The sequence below is a fragment of the Pithys albifrons genome, chromosome 14, assembly GCF_047495875.1.
Source record: "Pithys albifrons albifrons isolate INPA30051 chromosome 14, PitAlb_v1, whole genome shotgun sequence".
Classification (NCBI taxonomy): Eukaryota; Metazoa; Chordata; class Aves; order Passeriformes; family Thamnophilidae; genus Pithys; species Pithys albifrons.
In genome coordinates, this window is record NC_092471.1 from 419755 (window position 1) to 444339 (window position 24585).

The 24585-nt window shown below is 47.8% G+C and overlaps 1 protein-coding gene across 6 annotated transcripts; it reads left to right on the plus strand.

Annotated features, from left to right (window-relative positions):
* The first annotated feature begins 53 nt into the window (after nucleotides 1–53).
* Nucleotides 54–23822, plus strand: HEPH (hephaestin). Of its 6 annotated transcripts, XM_071569293.1 has the most exons (22): nucleotides 342–663; nucleotides 765–835; nucleotides 2440–2636; nucleotides 4719–4963; nucleotides 5504–5716; nucleotides 6276–6455; nucleotides 6763–7017; nucleotides 7567–7735; nucleotides 8905–9044; nucleotides 9899–10030; nucleotides 10196–10407; nucleotides 12040–12190; nucleotides 12500–12712; nucleotides 13053–13263; nucleotides 13526–13665; nucleotides 14569–14700; nucleotides 15957–16063; nucleotides 16851–17076; nucleotides 18533–18672; nucleotides 19043–19205; nucleotides 19414–19446; nucleotides 20197–23822. In XM_071569293.1, exons 1-22 carry the CDS (start codon nucleotides 630–632, stop codon nucleotides 20433–20435), a joined length of 3603 nt encoding a protein of 1200 aa, XP_071425394.1. In that variant the 5' UTR covers nucleotides 342–629; the 3' UTR covers nucleotides 20436–23822. The 6 variants fall into 6 exon arrangements, with proteins under 6 accessions (XP_071425395.1, XP_071425394.1, XP_071425397.1 ...); XM_071569294.1 differs by lacking the exons at nucleotides 342–663; nucleotides 765–835 and adding an exon at nucleotides 54–200; XM_071569296.1 differs by lacking the exon at nucleotides 765–835.
* Nucleotides 23823–24585: the final 763 nt, after the last annotated feature.

Here is a 24585-nt window from a genome sequence, read left to right on the forward strand (position 1 = left end):
CGGGCCGAGCCGGGCCGGGCTGGGCTGGGCGGTGCTGCGGGGCGGGGCTGGGCCGGGCCGGGCCGCGCTCGGTGCGCCTGCAGAGGCAGCGCCCCTTTGTCCCGCCCGGGCTCTCCGCTCCGCCGCTCCCGTGTCCCGCACCGCCGCTCCCGTGTCCCGCACCGCCGCTCTCGTGTCCCGCACCGCAGCCCGCCGAGCACGTAAGGGGTGACTCCCCCCGCCCTCTCGCCGCCCCTCGGCGCTTTCCCCGCTCCCGGGCGGGGGTCCCGCAGGCGGGGCGGTGGGATGGGCGCTGTCCCGCCGGCCACACTGGATCCCACTGGATCCACTGCCGTCCGTCCGCGCTCCTGCGTGTGCTGTTGGGCACCTGGCAAAGGGCAAACCTGGAGGGAGGATTCTGGAAAATGAAAGGTTCAGGGATGAATGTAAAAGTTTGGGTTGGTTTCGGGTTTCTTTCTTTCCTTTTCCCTTAATCAAGGTATATATAAATGAAAAAACGAATTTTGAAAAGAATTTAAGGTTTTTGACTACCTTCACCTTGCACTAGTCAAGTAACTAGATGGCGATTTGTCACTGGAAGGGGAATGTGAGCACAGACTTGGTCTCACCGGCGGCATCTGCACTCAGGGATGTTTTTTGCTGTGCCCTGGAACTGGCCCAGAGGTGTGTGCGGTGTCATGGTTAAACTCCAGCCAGAGCCCAGGTGGGACTCATGTAAAGATTCAGTAGGGCTGTCCTAAAGACTTGTCCTTGACTGTTTTCAGTGCCAGAACACACCACGGAGCGCTTGGAATGCCAGGAGTTCCCATGGATGCCCTGGTGCTGCCCTGTAGAGGTCTGGTGTCCCGAGCAGGGGCTCCTGCCTTGCAGGAATGCTGGGCTGGGACAGGGGTTTTTTCTCCTCACCAACTTTCACAACCAGCTGCTGTTCAGTCTTGGTGTCAAGTCTGAGCTCTGCCCTTTGCTGGGATGTGGCACTGCCTGCTGAAGCCACTGCGGTCAGAGGTCACAGAGACAGCTCACAGTGGCTTCCTGGGCTCGTGGCTCCCAGGCCTGGAGAAGTTCACCCCCTGTACTTTGCTCTGCACTGACATAAAGGCCACAGCTTGGGCTGAGTCAGGAGCATCGCCGTGCCCTTCCCTCGGGCGTGTGCCGGCAGGGTGGCATGTTTTGGGCTGAGGACTGGCACTGCTGGCTCACTCTTTCTGTCTTGCTGTCACCACTGCCTTTTGCTGGTCTGCTGTGTGAAACAGCACAGGTACAGCTTCGCTCAAGTCCTCCTCGTTGGCACAGGCTGGGGCAGAGCAGGTATCTCACCTCCCTGTGAACTGTGAGCAACAGCAGCAGGGGTAAGGTGGTGAGTGGATGGTGCATGGCAGTGGGGCTCAGCCAGGGCTGCCGTGGTCCCTGCAGTGCTGGGGCCACGGAGAAGGGGCTGCTCTGTGTCCAGGTTTGTCTGGTGCGTGACCAGGAGCTCCTGAGGTGGAGCCACTGGAGCAGAGCTCTACTGTGCTGATGAATCAAAACCATCTCTGGTTTAGCGATCCCTACAACCCCTTCTGAGAAAGGAAGGAAAGAAGGTGTTTCCAAGTTGAGAGATGCTTTGTCTCAATTCCTCAGTTTAATGACTATTTGGAATCAGCAGTGCTTGGTTATCATTAGCTTCTGAGAACAGAACAGCATGTTTGGAAATCAGAAATGAAACTTTGGAAGGTGTCTCGTCTGTCATCCTGTGCTGTAGTTGAATTCTGTCTGCTGGGTGTCCAGTGTGGTAAGAGTTTTCAGAGCTTCGATGTGCCATGCTGGCTGAAAGCTTACAGAGTATCCAGCCTTGCTGCAGATAAACCTGATACAGTCATGTTGCTGTTACAAAGGTGGGAAAAATAAATGATGACAGCCTCTTTATGAAAAAACCTTTTGATCAAAACCATGTGGAAAATATTTAATGGAATAAAAAGCAAAAAGCCCTGTGCAGCCTGTTTGAGATGTACTCCTGGGTTACAAAGAACCACTTTGTAAGACCCATCTTTAATGAAGTTAAAATTTAACATACCCTCATAGTGACTGAATTGTACTTCCTCAGGTGACTTAGAATGGAGATATCTTGGCAAGAGTTTAAAATATACAGACACTTACTCAGGACTGTTTCCCTGAGCTTTGTATGTGGACCTGTAAGATAATTTGGAACATCAGCAGCAGTGAAAAAAGGGTTAATCAAACTATTATGAGAGCAGCACTTTTGGTATTGGGGACTCATTAGCAAGGCACAGTCTCCATCCACCTTGTGCATTAATTCTGTTATGGAGTGGTTTGCCTGAATATTTGAATAAAAATCCCAGTAGAACTTACACCTGATTTCTTCATACCTTCTCAAAATGTTCAGTACCTTCAACCCAGCTGATCATATTCTCTTTTATTGTCTTTGTTTTTCCCAAACAGGTGAAAGCTCCAAAAGTGCCTTCTCTTCAGGCTGTGATGGGGTTGGTCTGGTGGTTGCTGCTCTGTGTCCCCACGATGTCACCCACATTTGCTGGGAGTGTCACCCGAGTCTATTACCTGGGCATCCACGAGGTGGACTGGAACTACGCTCCAACAGGGAGGAATGTGCTTGCCAACCAGAGTGTTGCACATAACCAGTACGTTTGGCTCTAAGAGAAGTTATTCTGGGACTGGCTTCAGATTTTCATTTGATACGTAATTTTGTGCAAGTGTTTGAGGGCATTGGAGCAAGCAAGAGAGTCTCTGGTAGATTCTCTTCTTTATGAGCTTAATGTTTAACAAGTCCTATCATAGGAGCGTAGAACCTGTGTCAGTGGGAAAAGGAATGGTCAGTTTGAAGCATCCAGAGCCCATACACTGGAGGGAAGTGACTGAAAACAAACACGGAACAGAAAATAGAGCAGATTGTTCTAAAATAGCCCAGATTGTGCAATGCTCTGCCCTGGGGTTTTGTTTTGCTTAGTTCCAGCTGGTGATCAGCTTGTGTATCCCAAGGAAGGATGACTTTTCATCTTGATATAAATGACTTTACAGAGCCAGCTTGTTTTTATTTCAATGGAATTTCAAGCCTTAGACTTAATGGAACTTTCTTCATGAAATTTTGGGGACTGTGTGAAAATGATCTTTGTTTTTCTTGCAAAAGTAAGTCTGGAAACTGCAATAATTGCTTTGAGTCACTACACAAACAGGTTATGGTTTTAGTTTTCAAAACACCAAGCTTTTTCTTTGGTTGGTATTTGTGTTTTTGGGGTTTTTTGTTTTTGTGTGTATGTGGTTTGTTTTGTTGTTTAATAGCTTTCCTTAGTATTTTAAAGGCATATGTGCTTTTTCCCCTGCCCTCATTTTCTGTGGCAAATAGCCAGCATTACTTGACCTGCTCTCCATCCTTTACCCCTCCATAATAACTAACACTCAGGTTTATCCTTCAGAACCAGCACAACAGGAACACGAGGCTTTCACAGAAACATCAGGTCTGTCAGTTTAGCTTGGAAAAGTCTCTGTTCTCTGGAGGTGGTGTATAGGTGTAAATTAGTTCACAGGAACCCCCCAAAATTCAGGGTTAATAAAGGTGCTATCACAGAGTGACAGTGAATGCAATGGTTTTTGTTTGCTTTCTCTCATAACACATGAAGAGAAGAAAATTAAATTCATAGCCATTGAATTTAAAAGGCATTTAAAAACTGTTCTGTCACTGCAAACAGTTACCTAATGGGACTTCTTTATACAATGATTGCACAAATGCAATTGCTGGCAATTAGAAAGGGATGTGATGTCAGTATGAACAATAGAGGTAGTAAAATATTCGAAGAAATTTTTTTGTTGGGAAGAAATGGACTGTGTGTGGGGGAAAAGAGTCAGATCTGTAAAATGAATTGTGAATTAACTTAAACTCTTTGCAGATGATGGCTGCAGGGCTGACTTGGCAAAGGGCTGAGCCCTGGATTGTATAGCTAGAGCCCAGTCCTGCCCCTTTGTGAACGACAGGGGCAGTGCTTGTATCTTGGTCTCAGCTGTTCATGCTCGGTGTGTTAGAGTTTACCTCCCCTCCAGGGCTGTTCTGCTGCTGTGCTGACAAGTGGGGGAGTGACCTCGACTGTCATTTAGGCTGGTTCCACTAATACCTGGACCATGATTCATCTCTTATCTATTAAGAATTAGCCATAAAGAGCAAATATGCTCATGAGTTGAACTTTAGTACCTGTGTGAGGTTTTAACTCTGGAAGCTGATTACGTGTAGGGTATGTACCTGCCTGACTTGTCTGTCATTCTGCAAGGAATTCAGAATCTGTTAAATAGAAAATAATCTTTCAGACTACCAATTTTGACCAGAAAGCTCAGGAAACTTCCCCCCTGCCTTGGGATTTAGCTGCAAATGTCACAAAGGAGTTGAAGTGAGTTTCTAAGCGCCCAGTGAAGGCTGAGGCCAGCACAAGAAGAGTCCTCCCTTGCAACATCCACGTGGGATTGTCAGGGAACCACCACCCTTCCTGATCCGTGTTTGCAGGGCACAGTTCAGGGGTGCACTTTGTGGTCGTTGGTGAAGAGCTGGAGTTGAGGTTGTGGCCATGCATGGTGGCTTAGAGCATCCCAGGGTTCTCTAATGCCCAAGCTTTTGGCTGTACCTGGCAAAGTGGAGTGTCAGGGTCACTCTGCTGTGTTATCAAGCAGCTGTTGGATATAATGATGACTCATGGTGCCTCTCCCTTTGAATTTAACAGCCAGGCCGCAGCTTTCCTCCAGCCTGGGAAGGACAGGGTGGGAAGCACCTACAAGAAATCTGTCTATAAGCAATACGTGGACTCCACATACACCACTGAGATCCCCAAACCTGGCTGGCTGGGTTTCCTGGGGCCTGTCATCCGAGCAGAAGTGGGGGATACCATTAAAGTACACCTAAAAAACTTTGCTACTCGACCGTATACGATCCATCCTCATGGTGTTTTCTACGAAAAGGACTCTGAAGGTAAATGAGCCACTGCCATCACAGAGGCAGATTTTACTGGGAACTTAGGAGTGTATATGGAGGAGAGCTATCTGTGGAGCCCCAGCTGGAAAGCAACTGCACTTGGTTGGTGTTGGGTTAGCAGGGTCATGGGCCTGGGAGTAGTTTCCTGACCTGGGCATTACAGTACACAGTCCAGGTTTCTTGATTTTAGAAGAATCTCTAAAACACTAATCAGCACTAGAGATAGTAAAAGAGCCTGACCGGGGGCCACAGTGCAGAATTGAAGGCAAAGAAGCACTAGGCAGAATGGAAATAATCTTGATGACTCTGTTCTGACCAGTTTACTGGGCAAGTTGCATTACAGTGGCTCTGTGCCCCAGTCTCTCTTTGAGGGAGTGATGATTAAACACTATTTTAGCCTTGGGATGGTGAGTCTCACTTTGAAATGTGGTACCCAAGTACATACATACATGTCTGAGTGAGAATGGCTCAGTAGGTTACATGTGTGGGCATCTCTGCTCTTCTTGAATGGATGTTGTGATTGCTCAATTGTTCTAGGATCCCTGTATCCCGATATGTCCCCCCAGGATCAGAAGAAGGATGATGCTGTTTTCCCAGGAGGAAATTACACCTATACTTGGACTGTCCCTGAAGATCACAGCCCAACTGCTGATGATCCAAACTGCTTGACTTGGATCTACCACTCTCATATTGATGCGCCAAGGGACATTGCATCTGGATTGATTGGGCCATTACTTACATGTAAAAAAGGTAAAAATACTGTGAGAAAGCAGCTGAGGGCTGAAGTTTCATAGTGCAAGGGTTTTGTGGTGATAGGAAATAAGGCTAGCATGTGAACATACTCCAGTGGGTGGCTCTCAGCTGCAGGGGAAATGCAGAGAAGTTAGAGAGGACAGCCCCTGGGTTCTAGCTGGGTTTGGGCATTACGTTATCTTTATCCCTTAGTGGCCGGGCAGGTGAGCTTGCAGGCCTCTTGATGCAAGAGAGCTGTTTGAATCCATGTTAAACGCTGGACTCTTGTCCAAGATGTAGTTTTTGTATTAAAAACATGGTGACTGTTTGATTTCAGCAAGATTGAAAAGACTGATGGTGTTGCAGTTTTGCTGTACAGTGGCAGAGCTGCTTGGGAGAGAGAACTTGTTGGTAGGGATATACTGGAAAAGGGTGAGCTCGCTGCTCAGTGGTGAGCTGTGAGGATGGTGGGAAAGCATCTCTCTCCAATTCATTTGACAAGTGTTTCTCTGCTATTGCTGTTTTAATCTCTTGCCTGCTGTATGATTTTCTCCATTCCTCTTGCCTTTCACCCCAGGAATACTGACTGGTAGCTCTCAAAGACGCCAGGATGTGGATATTGATTTCTTTCTGATGTTCAGTGTGGTGGATGAGAACCTAAGCTGGTACCTGGATGAGAACATAGCATCATTCTGCACAGATCCTGGCTCTGTAGACAAAGAAGATGAGGCATTCCAGGAGAGCAACAAAATGCATGGTCAGTGTCACCTTTGTGAGGCTACTGACTCTGCCAAGACATATCATGTGCTGAGCAAATAATATCACAGAGATGGGGCAACAAGTCCAGAAAAAGGAAGTGTTGTATTGATTTAATCTTTGGCTTGAGTGAGCTTTTATACCCTTTGTTTTAGGAATGAGCTGTGGAGTTGGGGTCTCTGAGAGAAAGGAGAAGGATGAGTTCTGGTTAGATCCATCCTCCCATCATGTCTGGGCTGTGAGCTGCTGGCAGGAGCTCTGAAGGCTGCTTTTCTGCTCTCTGATTTTTGGCTTGCTTGGTTTTGCAGCTATTAATGGTTATGTGTTTGGCAACCTCCCTGAGCTGACGATGTGTGCTGGGGATGACGTTTCATGGCACCTCTTTGGCATGGGGAATGAAATCGATGTTCATACAGCCTATTTCCACGGAGCAATGCTCAACATCCGAGGCCACAGGACAGACGTGGCTAGCCTCTTCCCAGCCACTTTTGTTACAGCAGATATGACCCCCAGTGCCCCTGGGAGATGGCTGCTGAGCTGCCAGGTCAATGATCACATACAAGGTAAGGCAGAGGGTGGAATATGTCCTGGACTCTGTGTCTTCTGTCTTTTCTCTCAGTGTGGTCCCGTGATGTACAGTGTAGTCAGGGACAGTGCCTTGGGCATGAAAAACACCCCCAGATGCGTAGGTGATTCCTTGTCTTTTTTATAAATTGGAGTGGGCTGGTTATTAATGTGCAGGGCAACCTTCGTGAGGGTGACTTACACCAGAGTATGATGTTCCACATTTGGTAAAGCTGAAAGTTGAGATGAGTCAGTGCCCTTAAGAGCTTTGGTCCCAGTAAGGGGCACTTGCATGGCAGAGCTGAGAACAGCAGAAGGCTCTAGTTACTCTGTCTGTACTTTCATAGCATCCAGTATCTATGGTTGGAAGCTCTGCTCACTGACAAACTCCTCCCTGTGGGAACCACCTACTCAACTTCTCCCATTCAGGTGCTGTTTGGAACAGCAGAGGGAAAGTGTCCAGTTGATCGTGGAAAGGTGGGACTGTGTCCTTTGCCATTGGACGGGCTGAGGAGGCTGAGTGTGTGTGTCCTCCGTGTCTTGCACAGCTGGGATGGGGGCACTCTATGAAGTCCGGCCCTGTTCTCGGCCAGCTCTGCTGTCTGCCCCGGAGGGGAGGGTTCGGAAATACTACATAGCTGCCAAGGAAGTGCAGTGGGACTACGGGCCCTCAGGGCTTGACCAGAGCAGTGGGAAACGGCTGAGCGAGACAGGCAGGTAAGTGAAAGAGGTTGGTGGGCTTGGGCAGTGTCTGGGGGCTCTGGCGTGTAAAATGTGGAATTCTTATCAAAATACATGTCTGCAATTCACATGAAGTACATTTCCTGGGAAGGCAGATCACCCTGTCTGGAAAGGGAGGCTTCTGTAGCTGGACTGTTCTGAGCAGTACAGCCACCCTGAGCCCTTCCCATGGGAGTGCTGTGTGACACAGGCTGCAGGAGTCATGGCAGATGTACGGTGTGAGCTGCCACGTTTGTCTCTGGTCTTCATTCCTGCTTGCTGTGCCCGGCCTAGGAACAGGTCTCTGTATTTGAGGAATGGTTCAAAAAGCCCCTGACGCACCTGACACAGAGTGGCAGACCTGACCTGCCTCAGGGTGGCCTTGCTGCAGGAAGCAATTGCTAGGAAATCAAATGCAGGGACCTGGGTGGCAGCCCTCCATCCCATGGTCGGGTGGCTGCAATAGCCTGTGGTGAGAGGTTTCCCCTTCAGGCTTTGGCTAAGTGAAACAGAAATTCCTCTCCCTCCACTCCCTTCCCTTGAAAGCTGTTGGAGAGGATATACCTGGTTCAGATGGAGGAGAAATGCAGAGCAGTTAATTATTTACCCAATGCCATGCAGCAGCTTTGCAGACCTTAGAACTGAAAGCTCTTTAGACCTGTGAGCTGGCATCGTCCTCCACTGCAAGGCTTGTTACATCTGTGTTTGGTGAGGGTGGTGGCAGAGGAAATAAATCTCTTTACAGCTGTTTGTTTTAGCTATGATTGTGGCTGTCCCCTGGGCTGTCCACAGCCTCTGAAGAGCTTGATTTTTTTAGCACTGCCTTCCCACTGACTGCACTGTGGTTTTTGTTCACTCTTTTGCACATCTTATGCAGAGGTGCTGATCACACCTGTGCCACCAAACATGGCAGGTTCATCTGGGAGAGGGCTGTGTGCCACAGGTGCTCCCTGAACATGCAGGTGGATGAGTCTGTAGGGACAAAAAAAGCTTTGCAGAGTCAAAGTTGTGCTGGTTCCAAACCAGAGGTGCTGTCTGCCTGAAATGCTGCTTGATTTGGAGATGCTGTTGGCCTTGACAGAGGGAGGAGGTGAGGGAGCAGGGGAACAGTACTGATTTTTTTTTGTTTTCTGTGAAATAACCTGACATTTGCTTTTTGTCTTTAGCCCTGCTGAGCCGTATTTCAAGCGTAGCCTGTACCGCATTGGGGGAGTATATTGGAAGGCCAAGTATGTGGAGTACACTGACGAGAGCTTCCGTGAGGAAAAGCAGCAGTCAGAAGAAGAGAAGCACCTTGGAATACTTGGTGAGAATCATCCAGGAACACAAACCCTCTGTCAGTGCTGGTGAGAAGGATTCTGATCTTGAGAGTGCCGGTTGGCTGTACCTGCCCTCTTGTTTTGAGGGGCACAGCAGGGCTCCACAACAGTCACATCTGAGAACGAGTGGGATGGACCACGGTGGGAGGTGGTAGAACAGACAGAATCACTTCAGAGATGATTCTGAAGATATCTGGGGGCCACAGTCTAGTAGGTCACAGGTCACAGCAGTAGCTCCTGGGTAACATGTTTTTGACTGAGCACCTTCAAGGCATGCTGCAAACCTGGTGTTCTCACAGAAAGTTTCCTCTCCTGAGTGGTGCTCTCTGTCACAGCCAGGTGTGCACGTGGAGGCAGCCTGGCTGCTCTGCTGCTTTTGTGGCCCCGAGATGCTCTGTGGACCCAGGGCAGGTCAGGGGCTGGTGGGGACAGCCATGGTAAAGGCTTGGGTTTCCTCTCTGGATGGTTGGGAACAGGGGCTAACAGACTGTGGTGAGCTTGGAGCATCTCACACCTCTGAGGCACATATGTTGGGAGGCTGAGTGAGCTTTGTGTACGTGGGGGAGAGACATGGGCCTTTTCCTGAAGTCATTCCAGCACATGTGGCTGTTCTATCCCTTCCCCTGTGAAGGCCTGATGCCTCAGGTTCTCCTGCAGACCCGAACTGCTTCCAGATGATCCTGCTCCCCCTAAAGCTCCCTTCTACAGTGACAAGGCCAGGGTACCCAGCACCTCTCATTCTTGGCTCCTGCAGCCTCAGGGAAGGTGCCCCAGCTGCTTTGGTTTGCCTGGTGGCCTGGGGAGGTGTTCTGTTGTTGATCCGTTCTCTCTGCCATTTTAGGTCCAGTGATCAAAGCTGAAGTTGGAGACACCATCCTGGTGACATTTTTTAACAAAGCCTCCTGGCCCTTCAGCATCCAGCCACACGGAGTGTCCTACGGGAAGGCGTGGGAAGGGATGTGGTACCATGACGGTTGGTGGATCCCTTTCCTTCCATACACCCACATCACCCTTCAGAGGTGCTGGGTGTATTGGTGACTTGAGCAAAGCAAAGCCTGCTATGAATGTAACTGGTGACAAGCTGTAACTGAGGTTTTGCAGGGACCTCAGGAATAACCCTGTAATCCCTGTTTTCAAGGCCTGTCTCAGAATGGGGTTTCTGTGGCACCCCTGCACAACTTCACATACCGCTGGACTGTCCCGAGGCACGTGGGCCCTGCGCCCACTGACCCTCCCTGCCTCACCTGGATGTACAGCTCGGCTGTGAACCCTGTCAGAGACCCCACCGCTGGCCTGGTGGGGCCTCTGCTTATCTGCAAGCCAGGCACTTTGGATGACAACAACAAACAGGTAAAGGGGTTTACCTGCCCTTCTCCTACCAGACTTTGCTTTCATGTAGGGAAAGGAAGTGTCAGCAAAACACTAGGGAACATAATGAAAACAAATGTGCAATAGTGCAAGTCCAGATGAGTCAAATCAAAGCCATGGGACAGGTTAATGTTGAGACAGCTGGTGCCCAGGTCTGGCCTGGGAAAGGCCAGTAGTGTTCAGGGCTCCTAAGGGCTGTCCTCAAAATGGTTTCTGAGCTCAGATTTAAATTCATAGGCAAAGCTGGCTAAACTGTACCTTAGAACAGTTACCTTATAAATAACTCTTGCCCTGGGGCTTGTGTAGCAGGCTACTTTCAGAGACGTGTGGAATACTCATTGCAGTCCCAGAAACACTGAAAAGACTTTTTCACTTACAGGTATTTTGTTTGGGTGATAGAATGCTTTGAGGTTTGGGTGAGTCTTGTTTTTCTGCAAGAGAAGCTCATTTTCAAGCAGAACTGAGCACAAAAACAGATGTGAAAATCTATGTCAGTCTTTATGCTTTTGATGATGGAGAGGTGAAATCTGAAGGGCAAACAAAACTTCCTCTTGGAATTGCACTCAGGGATAGTCTATTCCTGGCAATAAGTCTAGGGAAGACAGTAAATTGGTGTCCTGGGGAGGTGCCAGACAGATGAGCAGAGTCTTGTGAAAGAAGCAGGTGGCAGATAAACCCCCATTGCCATCCTGCAGTGTGACTCAGGGAGCGAGGATGGGTCTGGGGACAGCTGCCCCCAGAGCCTCCCCGGGGAGTTCAGATTCAGTGGGGGCACCATGTGACCGAATGAGGACTGCAGAAGAGGTCAGCATTCTACCCAGGGTGGAATGTGGATCTGCCAAGCAGAGAGATCGGGAGTATACACAGCCCACAAGGTGAAGGAGATGTGCTAATGATAAATATGAGCAGGTATTGGAAGGGTGTGAGCAAAACAGATGGACTTGTTTGTAACGGTAGGACAGAGAAAAATCGCCTGGGTTGCGATTCTGGCTCCACAATCCAAGGCCACTCTTTAGTGAATGCTTTATTGTGGAAGGTACATGGCCACTCCCCTGTACCTGTGTGCTGCAGCTTGGGGATGGCTCACCATGGTGGCAGGCCTTGCTGCTGCTGGGGACAGTCATACCAGAGGGAGAGTCTGGACACCACCAGGATGTTCTTTTAGTGGGGAAACACCATTTTTTGGAGTGCATTTTGTAGGAGAATTAACACTTTCAAGTATTGAGGGTAATTTAAAAAATCCCTAATTGTGTCCTGTGATAGGAGGCAGAAGGAGTGGGATGTGTTTGTCAAGCCTGCCTTGTGTCTGGGCTCTGGTCGTGGGCCTGGTTTGCACAGACACCTAAATATAGGGAGAAAGGGGACAATGGCTTCATGGCCTTGGCTGAGTTTTGATCAGTTTATTTGTGGGAAGTACTGTGGAAAAGGCAAAAGTGGTGCCTTTTGTGAAAAAGAAAGGGAACATTCAACATGAGTAAAGGGGCAGAGCCCTGGCCCTCAATGAGCCAGGTTTTAAGATAAAGGGAAAGACAAGAACCAGGCAAAACAGCTTTAACTCTAAGGGTAGTTAATAGATGTGTTTTAAAAATTGTAATTATTGAATTGTAATTATAGAAAGGGATCGACAGAGAATATTACCTTCTCTTCAGTGTGTTTGATGAAAATCTCAGCTGGTATTTAAATGCCAACATAAAGTACTACTTGAGGATGGAAGAGACATCTGTGAAAAAGGATGATGGCTTCGAGGAATCCAACAGGATGCATGGTATGGTCAGATGCTGCTCTGTGGCAGCAGGGATGAACTTGCAAAGCACAGGGTGATGTTCACCCAAAGGCTGAGCTGGGGGGCTGGAGGCCTGTGTGGTGGTGGCCTAGAACCAAGCCATGCTGGAGGCAGCAGGTAGGATGTGGACAAGCAGCACAGCTCTCTGGCAAAGCTCGTTCTGAGTGTATTCAGGGGTGACTTGCAAACAAGCTACCCTTCCTTCCCGTGCCAGGCCTGTTCTGTGTATGCACAAAATGAATCTCCTGGCTGACACCTGCCTGCAGAAAGTTAATTGCTTCTCCTTTGCAGCCATCAATGGATATATGTTTGGTAACTTGCCTGGGCTGAATGTGTGTGATGGAGACAAAGTGTCCTGGCACCTCCTGGGCTTGGGCAGCGAAGCAGATGTACATGGAGCTGTGTTTCAGGGAAACACCCTGCAGATGAACGGGATGCGGAGAGATTCAGCCAATCTGTTCCCCCACACGTTTGCCACTGCCTTCATGCAGCCTGATAACAGCGGTGAGTGCCTGCACAGCTGCCTGGGAAGATGGAAGAATCTCCCATTGTGGTATTTGCTCCTGTGACAGATTCTCTAGTGTGGTGTGAACTCTTGCAGGGTGAGCTGTGCTTCAGGTGATTATTGTGTAAGGAAGCTTCCTGAGATGATTTTTGTGGGGGACTTTGTTGTGCCATTCCTTTTTGGTTTCTCCAGTGACTCCTTTTAGCTGTGGCCTGTGGCAACCAAGCTCCCTAAACACCACACAGATACACCCAGCACATACTGACACCGTCTGGGGAAGCAGCTGTTTCCTGGGATTTCAAAAGCAACTGATTTCTTTGTTCATCCTGCCTCCCTCAGGGACTTTTGAGATATACTGCCAGACGAGCAATCACTACCAGTCTGGGATGAGAGAGCAGTATGTCGTTTCCAAGTGTGGGAGGAAGGATCCTGCTCCTGCCCATCGGTACACGGCAGTGCGGACGTACTACATCGCTGCAGAGGAGGTGGTGTGGGACTACGCGCCCGACCGCAGCTGGGAGAGGGAACGGCACAACCACTCTGCAGAGAGGTATAGCCCAGCTTCTGGGAAACCAGTGGCAGTATCCCAGCAGACTCTGATGGAGCCTGTTGGGTGTCTTGGCCACCTTGTGACCTGGTGCATGTGCTGGGGGTGCTGCTGACAGGAGCACAGCCCACTGCGTAGTTGAGCTTTCCTTTGCAGCCAGAGCTGGCTCTGGGAAACCCCTTCAGCTTGGAGACCCTCTACCAAAACTTAGTTCCTTACTCCCCATGAAGTGTTGGGTATTCAACACTCGTTCTGCATTTCTCAGCTACGCCGACGTGTTTCTGAGCAACGAGAATGGACTGCTCGGCTCCAGGTACAAGAAAGCAGTTTACAGGGAGTATGTGGATGGCACTTTCCAGACCCCCAAGGCCAGGAGAGATGGTGATGAACACCTAGGGATACTGGGTAAGGATGTGTGCAGAGGGTGCACCTTCTGCTCACAGAGCAGTGGGACTGGGGCTCTAGAGCTGCAGTGGCTCATGGCTGTAATCTGAAGCCCCCCTGAATATTTAGACATTGGCTGTGTATGCTAGTGAGGAGAAATTGGGACTGTCTCCTACCCATGTCTGCCAGCTTTGGAGACAACAGTTAGAAAGGTCCTGAGCACAGATTGTAGGAAAGCCTGGGCTATACTCCCTGACTTTGCTCTGGCATTCTATTGTGGCTCAGGCAAAGTGTGTTTTACAGCTGCATTTCTCTGTCTGGGGGACAGAAACAACTGCTGACTTCTGGGGAGGGCTCTGAGAGATGGAGGAGAAAATCTGTATCTGTATCTTTGGGGCAAAAGCAGGCAGCCTTGGGGAGTGGAGGAGCATGTTGCAGTGACTGGTGGAAGTCCATGGAGACCCAGCTCTGGATTTTTTCCTGTGTTACAAACACAAGGCTGTAAGTGGTGGCAGGGCCGCCAGGCTGAGGCAGCATTTGCCACTCAAAATAGGGTGCAGCTTTGATTTATAACATTCTCAGGGAAAATGGAATATTACCACATTTTCTGAAATCAACAGCAAGGGATGATCAACATGTTGGAACATTTAGCATAGCAGTATTCAGAAATCAAGCCTTAGTTTTGCTGTGTGCAGTTATGATGTGTAACCACCTTCATTGCCCTTATTATGGAAGTCAGACTGGTTTCCTCAGACTTGGATTGGGCCGAATGTCTCTTTTTGGGAGGTGGAGAAGACAGGAGGGAAACATCATAAATACTATAAGGGAGTATCTCTGGGAAGATGCTGAGAGAGGAGTAGGAGTATCCCAGTAGATGTGCTGATGGATTTTGCTGGTCTCAGTGTATGTTCTTTCTGTCTCAAGGTCCTTTTCTGTGGGCAGAAGTGGGAGAGATTCTCAACATTGTGTTCAAGAACAACGCCTCGCGGCCCTACTCTGTGCACGCCCATGGGGTGCTGGAGCGGCACACGGGGCAACCACAAGCGGCAAACCCTGGTAGGTCCCTGTCTCCACCTGAACTCCTGCATGGGTCACACAGCTGATTGTAGACCAGTGTTGGGGTCACCCTTTACTGGGGTAAGGTAGATCAGCTTAGCGGCAGTCAGAGGAGGCAGAGACAGCTCAGGCTGCAGTGGGATCAGAAGGCTCACCCAAGACAAAGGATTTGATTTGGAGTAACGCCTTCACTTTTATCTACTCCTATATACAACATGCCAGCACACTATTGGTCAGTAGTTCACCTCACATACATGGAAAGATTCTATTGGCTACAAGGCATTCACATTCTACAGCTGCCTCTCTGCTCCTTAAGGGTGCATTGATCAGTCACCTCAGACCTTATGAGATCCACACACACTGTCAGCCCACAGACCAGGGCCAGACCAGCTTTCTTAAGCAGCCTCAGATATCCTGATTTTCTTATGGTAGAGAACTGGAACTGAACAGTCACTGGCCTTTCAGGTCCAGCATGGTTTTGGTGATACCATTTGTGTGGGAATGGCAGCCCTGGGAGTTTCACATTCTGCTCAGACTTCCAGGACGAATGTTTTTTTGGACAATCTTATCCCTCCACAGTGAGTGTGGTCCCTCTGCAGGAAAGGGAAGGTGGTGGCAGGTGACAGCTCAGCCAGTCCTTGGGAGCTGTGGAATGGGGGAAGCCTGCTCCTTTTCTTTGGGAGATGAAAACAATAGTATGTAAATAGTATGAAATAGGAGAAATGCACAATTGCTTGCCAGGATCAGACTGAAATCGCCACTTTGTTTCACGATCCAGATGCCAACGTGTAATTTTTGGTCCCCTCTAACTTGCCCAAGATGCTCAAGCCACAGCTGGACTGGGGGTCAAGCCAGGTCATGTCTTTCTGAAATGGATTGCTAATATGCAAAAGAGTAATTTTAAAATCCAATTTGAATGAGAATCGTAAATATACTTCAAAGAGAGAAAAGATCATCTCAAGCTCCATCTGAATGAAGCAAGGTGGAATTTCCATGGTCAGGTCCAGTCTCGAAGGCAGCAGATGAACCTGAGTTGTGCTGTTACCAGACAGTGTGTCCATCCAGTGACCCCTTTGCCTTGCTGTGAGAGGGGAGCTTCCACTCTGCTTTCACTGTTTGGGGAAGGAAGATGCAATGTCTGACGAATAGAGAATTGATTTTGGACTTTGGGACAGGATGCTTTTTTTCCATCCTACTTTGCTGCTGCTCAGTGAGTGGGTGTGTCACCTGGTGTGATGTGCTCTTCTGTCCCTCAGGTGACATTGTGACATACCGATGGGAAGTTCCTGAGAGATCTGGTCCAGGGCCAAATGATTCAGCCTGTGTTCCTTGGATCTACTATTCCACGGTGGACACAGTAAAGGTAAAATAAAAGTCAGAGCCAAAAAAGCCCAATTAGGCCAATTTTTTACACCATCTAGAAAATATTGTGAGTTGGGGACAATTTAGAGATTGGTGGAAAAACCTGGTGACATGTCCAGTGTTCTCCTAGGAAAGGAAATCTTCCAAATTTGTCCTGATGTTTGTCCTCACTTTTTCCTAACAGCCTTCATAAAATAATTCCACTGTCTCCTTGCCACTAACCTTCCTTCAGTTATTTGCAGAATATTGGAACATCTTCCCAAATCTTTGTTTGCAAAGCCTAGCCAGGAAATGAATGAGAACACCTCCCTGTCAGTCATGGTTTCTATTGGCAAGAGCCATAGGGCTGATCTAGAAAGGCAGAAATTATCTGAACTGAAGCCTCATGGACAAAAAAGGAAGATTTGCCCATTGCCAGAATTGATTGTCATAGCACTGATTACACAGAAAAAATCCTGGAGGATGCTGCCATAAACCTTCACATTCAACCCAGAAATAATGGCCTTTTTATCTCAAGTTGCAAATGTTTTTGCACTCACAGAGCAGAGAATATTTTGATACCATTCATATTTATGACTTTTGGATTTGCATTTATAAGAGCATGTATGGTTCCTCTTCCTGTGTTTTGATGGCTGATTCTCTTCAACAAAGGTACTTGCATGGCAGCACTGGTTGTTTTAAGTGTGATGATGCAGGAACAGAAAGTGATTGCTGAAAGGCAAAGAACTGTGTGCAAAAGAGGGGTGAGAAGGTCCTTGCCTCAGAGCTTTCTCCTTCCTTCTGATTAGGATATGTACAGTGGGCTGATCGGGCCCCTGAAGGTCTGCCGGAGAGGGGCCCTGCGGTCTGATGGGACCAGGAAGGATGTACAGAGGGAGTTTGCTCTGCTGTTCCTGGTTTTTGATGAAAATCAGTCCTGGTACTTGGAGGAGAATGTGCAACGTTACAGTAAGGGAAATCACGAGGAGATCAGCCTGATGGATGAGAAATTTGTGGAAAGCAACAAAATGCACGGTAATGCCAGACAGTGTTGACTCTGTGACCTCTCTAAGTAGTCAGCCACCCAAAATCCGGGACCCTGGCTCCTGGTGGATGTCCTCATCCTTTTCCCTTATCAGTGGCACAAACAGAATTAAACTGTTTGTTCTCAATATTGCAGCACATCTACAGCCCAAATCTTTGTTCTGCAGTGAGGGCTGATCATTGTGGCTGTCCCTGACAGGAGGAATAGCAACATCCATGCCAGAGAGGCTGATGTCTGATGTGTTAGTGACTCAGGAAGGGAAACAAAATCAAACATGGAATTAACTTACCAGACTAATTTCATTCTGTTTGTCTTAGGGACCATCAGAATATGTTAGATTTCAAATTGATTTTCTGAGCTATGTGGCTGCAATACAGAGCTCAGTTGTTTTACCCAGTTATCAAAATGCTATTTCTACCATAGCAGGATGAACATATTTTTCTAAATTAGCATGTTATTTATGCTACATTTTCTCTGTATTATATCTGAATCTGTCTAAAATATTCTCAGCGAAACAGGTCCCTTAGCAGTTGTGGAGATAAGAATAGTGAGGAGCTGCATTATGTGTGCTGTCCTTGCTAGTGGTTTTGTACGGGTAAGACAAAGACTCTCCAAATACACCTCGATGAAGGTGTAATTGTTAACCCAGTATTACAGCTAACAGAACCAGCACGCTGCAGTTTGGTGCTTGTTTTTGGCTACACAAAGTGCCTATGGGAAATCTGGGAGTAAAACCCTGGTGCTCTGCCCTCAGATCATGTCTCTTTCCATCTTATTCCCTCCATTGTCATCTGAGCATGAAAATGAAAGTCTCTCTGTGTGTGCCATGGCAGTCAGCTAACTCACTGTTTGGATCCCTTTCCTGCATGTGCAGCCACAGCAGGATTCCTTCAGCTGTGCTCCTTGAGAGATAAGTCCTGCCATGCAGGGGTTTTACAGGTGGTTGGAATGTGACGTGTGGCCAGCCTGAGGCACAGCACCCACAGCACCACAGGGCTGCCCGCTGGCAGCATTTACCCCTTGTCATTCTTTACCAAGCAAAGTGCTCAGACATTTATGTGTGTGTAGGTGTATACATGTTTCTCCATCACTGGGCTAAGGAGGCTATTTTTATGCATTTTGACTTCTAGAAGCAACCACTTCTACTGGCTGACTGCAGGTTTTCAGCAAGAGGTAGCTTTTGAGATTTATTTGAGCTGAGCTACAGCATGGCTTTGGGTATGAGTCACTTCTCCTGGCTGTGAGCAGAGTGGAGAAGTAGCTGAGCTGGGGAGAGACTGCCAAACTCATGGGACTGTCATGTGGGGGACACTAACTGCTGATGCACTGGTTGCTGTATGAGCTTTTTAGCCTGTAACTTGCCCTGCATGTTCTTCCTCTGAGGTGTTGCAGCACCCTTACCATTTCACTAACACCCTTGACCCCTCTGTGTTATTTACTACACAGCAATCAATGGCAGGCTCTATGCCAACTTGCCTGGGCTGACCATGTACCAGGGAGAGTGGGTGAACTGGTACCTGCTGGGAATGGGTCAGGAGATCGATGTCCACACAGTCCATTTTCATGCTGAGACCTTCATATACAAGGTAAGAGTACCTGCTAATTGTAAAGCAGACACTGACCACTGATATCAGCACTTTTGCTTGACTGTGGACTTGAATTTTTTTAATTACTCCACAGCAGCTTTACCCAGCTAGGAAAGGGGTGTGGTTTTATGCATCCCAGTCTGATTCCCTGAGCCTCTGTTGTGCTGAGATGTCTAGCTTAATCTTTGTTAGGGTTAGGCATTACCAGGCTGTGTTTGCTTTCCCAGCTGCAGCTCTAGAGTTGCTCTTTGAAAGCTTTTTCTTCTTTTGAGCTTTAAAATGCTGAAGTAGTCCCCAGTGACACTGGCAGAATTTTCCTCCTGAGAAGATGCAGAGAGCACTGCAGCTAATGGCCTCCCTTCTCTGACAGAATGGCAAAAGCTATCGAGCAGATGTTGTGGATCTGTTCCCTGGGACCTTTGAAATGGTGGAGATGCTGGTTGGGAACCCTGGGACATGGTTGCTTCACTGTCATGTGTCTGATCATATCCATGCTGGGATGGAAATCCTCTTCACTGTCCTGCCTGGAGCAGGTAGGGAGCTGTCACTGTTACTGTAAATCATCCAGCAGCACTTTCTGCTATTGCTGCAAAATTCCAAGTGTTTGCATCACACTCACATACCATAAGCAAGCCCTGGAAAACCATGCTGCCTCTGGATCTGACTCTCAGCAGACATGCCCTGTCTGGGCTCTATCTGCTCAGCCCAATACTTTCTCACTCTCTTCTTTTTTTCTTTCAGAGTCAGAGCTGGAAGTCGTGAGTGTCACTGCAGGTATGGTGTGGACAGGACTGCCAAACCGTGTCTGTGCAAAGGGGAGAGGGTGGATCCCTGAGCAGCACAGTTTGGGTCTGTGCAAGGGGAGGGAGGAGCACACACAGCACCCACAGCCTCTCCTCTGCCAGCCTGGCAGTGCCTTGGCCCAAGGGCTGGCTGTGATGGACAGCAGGGAATGCTCCAGGCTGCTTTGTGTATCTGCCTGCTAAATGTCTGTGTGCTGGGATAGAATTAAGGAAGTTGGGCTGGTTAGGCTTGTTTGCCTGTCTTGGGTGGAAAAGTTTAGTGGCCTTGCACTCTGTTGTGCCTGCTGTGTATGCATTCAGCTTCAGAGGAGAGTGTGAGCTTAGGAACTGGTGAAGACACAGAGGATGTTGAAGGAGGGTACCTGAGATGAGTTGTCCACCCTTCTTGGACTGTCAGCGACTCTGTGGTTTAGGGAAGTTTCACAATCAGCACTACAACCCAAAGGGATAAAGTCAGCATGAAACAAGCATGTTTGCCCTCTGCTCTGATATTCCCCTGAGCAAAGAGCCCAGGCATGTGCCTGTGGTTTTTTGGGTGTTATATAGAACAGATGTGAGAAGACATTTGGGTGAGCAGCACCAGGGAGAAGGGCAGTAGTAGATACAATCCTTTTGAAATTTTCTGTGGTGAAGTCTAAGTAATTTAGGGTGGTGGTTAATTTACCTGATTTTTCATCTTTGTTCCCAACTCATTGATAATACCCCTTTGTTTGTCTTTCAGGGTTGCCACCTGAGGATGAGTTCCAGAAGATCATGCTTTTTGGATCTAAGGTGGCGCAAGGGCAGGTAGAGGCCACAGTCGTTGCTCTGGCTGTTGTGGGAGTCCTGCTGCTCGTGGCTGCCGGTGTCCTTCTGGGCGCCGTCATCCGTCTCGAGAGGCAAAAGAGGTTACGGCGCAATCGGAGATCCATCCTGGATGACGGATTCAAACTCATGTCCCAGAAGAATTCGGGGCTCTAAAAGCCACGTACAAACACTGGGCTGTGTGTTTGGAGCAGGGGCTGGATCCTTGTCCAGAAAAAAGATTTTGGGCCATCATTTCAATTGTGCACTGTTCTTCTAGAAACTGAGGAGGGAGAGCTGGAGCCCTGACTTCTTCACATATCCTTGTCAGCCCTCTGTAAAGAAAATGTCCATCTAGGAGAGATCCAAGGACCCTTTGAACTGGCTGAAGACAAATAACAACTGAAAAGGTCCTTCTTAAACACTTCTCTTCCCCAAGAAAGACAGGAGACAATTTCTTCTGTCCAGAACAGCTCCATTTGGCCTTTCCTAGCAGACTACCTTAGGCCACATTCCAGTCTTACTCCATTTCCAGAACTGAGCTGGGAATTGTCTGTCAGGAAACTGTGAGCCATTAAAGTAATTAATGTGAAGGGAGGAAGAGAATATTTTCAGTTTTGTGAATCAATTAAGAATACAGAAGAGAAATTGTTAATTTAGAGTGGGATTGCTGTTTTTTGATGAGCAAGTGGGCAGACACAAGTTTGGGGTAGGGCATGTCACAGTGAGTGCCCCATCAAGCAGCATGACAAGAGCTGTGCCTCGCTGTCAGCCTTGCTGTGAGATGTCCTTCTGCTCTCAGCCTCCCCCTGGCCATGGGGTGCCTTTGGGTTGGTGTCAGGCACCTCCTGGTCCCTCTTCTCTGCCTGTCACGTACCAAACTGGGGGTGGGTGGTGTGACTAACCCCAGGGTTCTGTAGCCCACCCATGGGCTGTGGTAGCCATCCTCCAGTGGCAGCCATGCCCTCATGTGTCACTGTCACATCACCCTGTGGGCCAAGTACCCTATGAAGTATCTGTCTTTGGCTCACCCCCCTGAATTCGCCTTGTCCAAAGGGATGCAGGTTAGTGCTTCCATATTTCTATGCCTGGTTTTCAGTTGGCAAGAATATAAAAGAAATCTATTCTGGGTGGCTTTAAGAGGCAGTTAAAGCAGCTAAATGGCTGGGATGGCAAGGGACTGCTGGGGGCTCTTTAGGTATAACAGCACCATTTTCTTCAGAGCAATAGTTATCACCTACTTAATCATGTTCAGTTCATATTGGATCCCTGCATATTTCTTGCTGCCTTTTCCTTTGGTAGCGAGGACAAAGCTATTTTTCTTTCATTACACTTCATTAAACCTTGTGAGGGTCTGGAGGGCTGTTGAATGCTCTGAATATGGATGGCCTTTGCTCAGATTCAGGCCTGGTTCAAGTGCTGCTGCAAAACAGAGGTTTCCAAGCCAATCTGTCCTGGGGGAATTTAGAAGCTGTGGCATCAGAAATAAGAACCAAGATGGAAGCCTTTATTTTATTTTTTTTCACCCTTGGCTTGTTAAAAAGTAGATCAAAAATGTTGTAGTCACGATAGGTGCCTGCAATTCTAACATCACCCTTCTTAGACTCTGCACAGTTGGGGAGAAGTTTGGATATAATCCAGGGCCACTTTGCCACAGAGTGAGTATAATTAAAATTTTGCAATACCTTCTGGAGATGAGATTTATGTGCAAATCAGGTACACCCTGGTGTCCAGTCACATAAAACCTTTTTTGGCCAGTGTTCCAGGTGCTTTTTGTTTTGAGTGTATGAAAGGAGACAGCCTGTCCCCAAACAGATTATTATTCTTGGTCTTTCATGGGGCTAAATTGGGGGAAATTTTCAGAAAACACAAAAACTAGGAATGTCATTCATTTCAAAGGGATTAGGATTAGAGCTAAACACAGGAATAGCAGTGTTCACCTCTAAGCTACTTTTGTAAAATTACGTGCATTTCTTTGTGTTTTGGCTCAGCCCTTGGTCAGCACCTTTGTTTAAACTAGACTTGGGCTTCCAAACAGCCTTCAGCCCAGCTGAGCTAAAGGAAACCAGTATGAGACAGCAAGTACCTAAATCAGCTTCCCCCAGGAGATCCTCCTGCTCCCAGACACCATGTCCTGGGTGCCCGTGTCAGCAAAGTGGTGAAACTGATGCCCTGCCCCTGCCACACACAGCCCACGAGTGCCTGGAGAGGCAGGGCAGGGCAGAGGGCAGAGCATTGTGCTTCCTAAGCCCACACGGCTGTGCCAGTGCTGCCCCTTCTGCTGGCAGCAGCGTCCTCATAGCTATTCTTGATCTCAACATTACAGAGAGCCCCAGGTGCTCATTTTACAGAGAGGAATAATTAATTCGCAATTTAAAGAAAGAAGCCTTGCTTGATAGCAAGCAGCTCTTCAAGTGCCCTGGCTGCAGGAAACCCTTTCAGAATATATCACATGGTTCCTGTTTGTTTGGAAGAAAATTCTTCTATTTTCCATGAGCTCGGAGGCACCTGGAGCCTGAGAACCTCCCCAGAGTGTGAGTGGCCTGTGACTGGCCAGCTCTGCCCTTGTTTCTCCCTTGTTTCCCAGTGTACTGACTCCAGAGTGAAGTCAAACCAAATAACTGAAAAGTGAATGGGTAGAAACATTTCTAACTTTGATTATTTGGCTCCCCAAATTGCATCTCCCCCCTAGCTGATTTCAGGACAGCTGCAATTGTATCTGTGATCTATTAATGACCACAGAAGATATATAAACCCTCAGAGAAGCTGTCTGTGTTTGGTTAATGCCTGAGTCTGTCCAGCCTAAGGAGAAGATCCTTAATTTAAGTAACCAGAAAAAAAAAAAGTAGGAATTTGTGTTGGAAACCTCTCACGTAGAAAACTCCCACAGAGTTTTGTATTTCTTTTCAAATTCTGACTGTTAGAAAAGAGATAATACAGTCTCAAGTTTTATTTCTTCCTCTTCTGCAGTTTCCTCCTTCCAAGCATTTCTTCCAAGCTGAGAGCCTCATTAATTCCCAAACACAAAGGTAGTCTTTGGAGGAAACTAGTTATAATGATGACTATGCCCTGGTGGGATTGTTCCTCACTGAGATCCACCAGTATTAAAGAAATGAATGACATTACCTTGAAAATTGTGTTCTGGAGGCGTGTGAGGTCTCATCAGGCTGCGTCATCAAGCAAAGCCTTTAGGATTAGAATAGTTTGACTCAGGCACTTTTTTCTTTCCAGATCACATGCTTCCCTCCACCAAGGAACTCCTGTTCTCAGTGATTCAGTCCTTTGGAATGACTTTATCTGTCTTTTAGAACATTTTTTCCTTTATTGTTATGATTGTTACTTCCAGGACAGTGAATGGTTCAGCAGTTGCTAATGGGTCTGGCTGAGCTGTGTTCCTTCAGTTTAACTGGGAACATGATATGAGGATATTCTTCTTGTCCCTTGCTTGTTTTATCTTGGTAAGGTACGAGTGAGTTTTGAAGTTTTTTCTTTTTTTTTTTTCCCTCAACTGCTTCTTGCCAATCGTGTTGCAAAGAAATAAACAAAACCACAAAGTCTCCCTCATTATCCTTTCACTGCCAAGTAACTTTGCTGGAATACTTGTGTGCTGGGGAGAAAACTAGACCAAATAATTTCTACTCTGCTGATCACTGGTAATTTTACAGTATGGCCAAGTAATTTAAAATACCAGTTACTTGGAATTAAAAAAGTTTCAGGGAAGGTTTTCAAGGAGAAGGGGATTTACTGGTGTGAGGAAAATTAAAGACGTTTTATTTCAAGCCAGGCATAGTAACAGACATTGTTACAAGATTAGGTAGGTGGGTGAGAAAGTATCTAAGGGCAGAGGCCCATTAAAACCCCTGCCCAGGGATAAATGTGTCGGATTAGGAAACTGAACATGTGTGATAACACACAGACCATGTAATTATGTACGTGGTAAGCCTGAGGTGAAAAGTTCAAACCTGAGGAAGACCTAAAGCCTTCATCCCTTGACTACTGAAGACCCTCTTTGCAGTTATCAGAAGGAGGAGTCAGCCTGCCTGGGGAGTGGTTTGGGTTCTTGGAATGAGCATTGACATACGGGACTGTGTATAAGTAACAGACTCTTGTAACCCAAAGGTATGCTCAGACCCCGCCACGGTCTGGTGCACCCAGTGCTGCCAGTAAAAGTCCTTTGCTTCAGGGTTTTTTTACAGCAAGATATTTCTCATACTGGTGAAAAGTTTGAGAGTGATGGAGTGATTGTGGCGGGACTGCAGAGGTGCCTCGTGCCATCACTGACCCCCTGAGGGTCAGCAGCCGTGGGATCGATGCTGAGGGGAGCAGT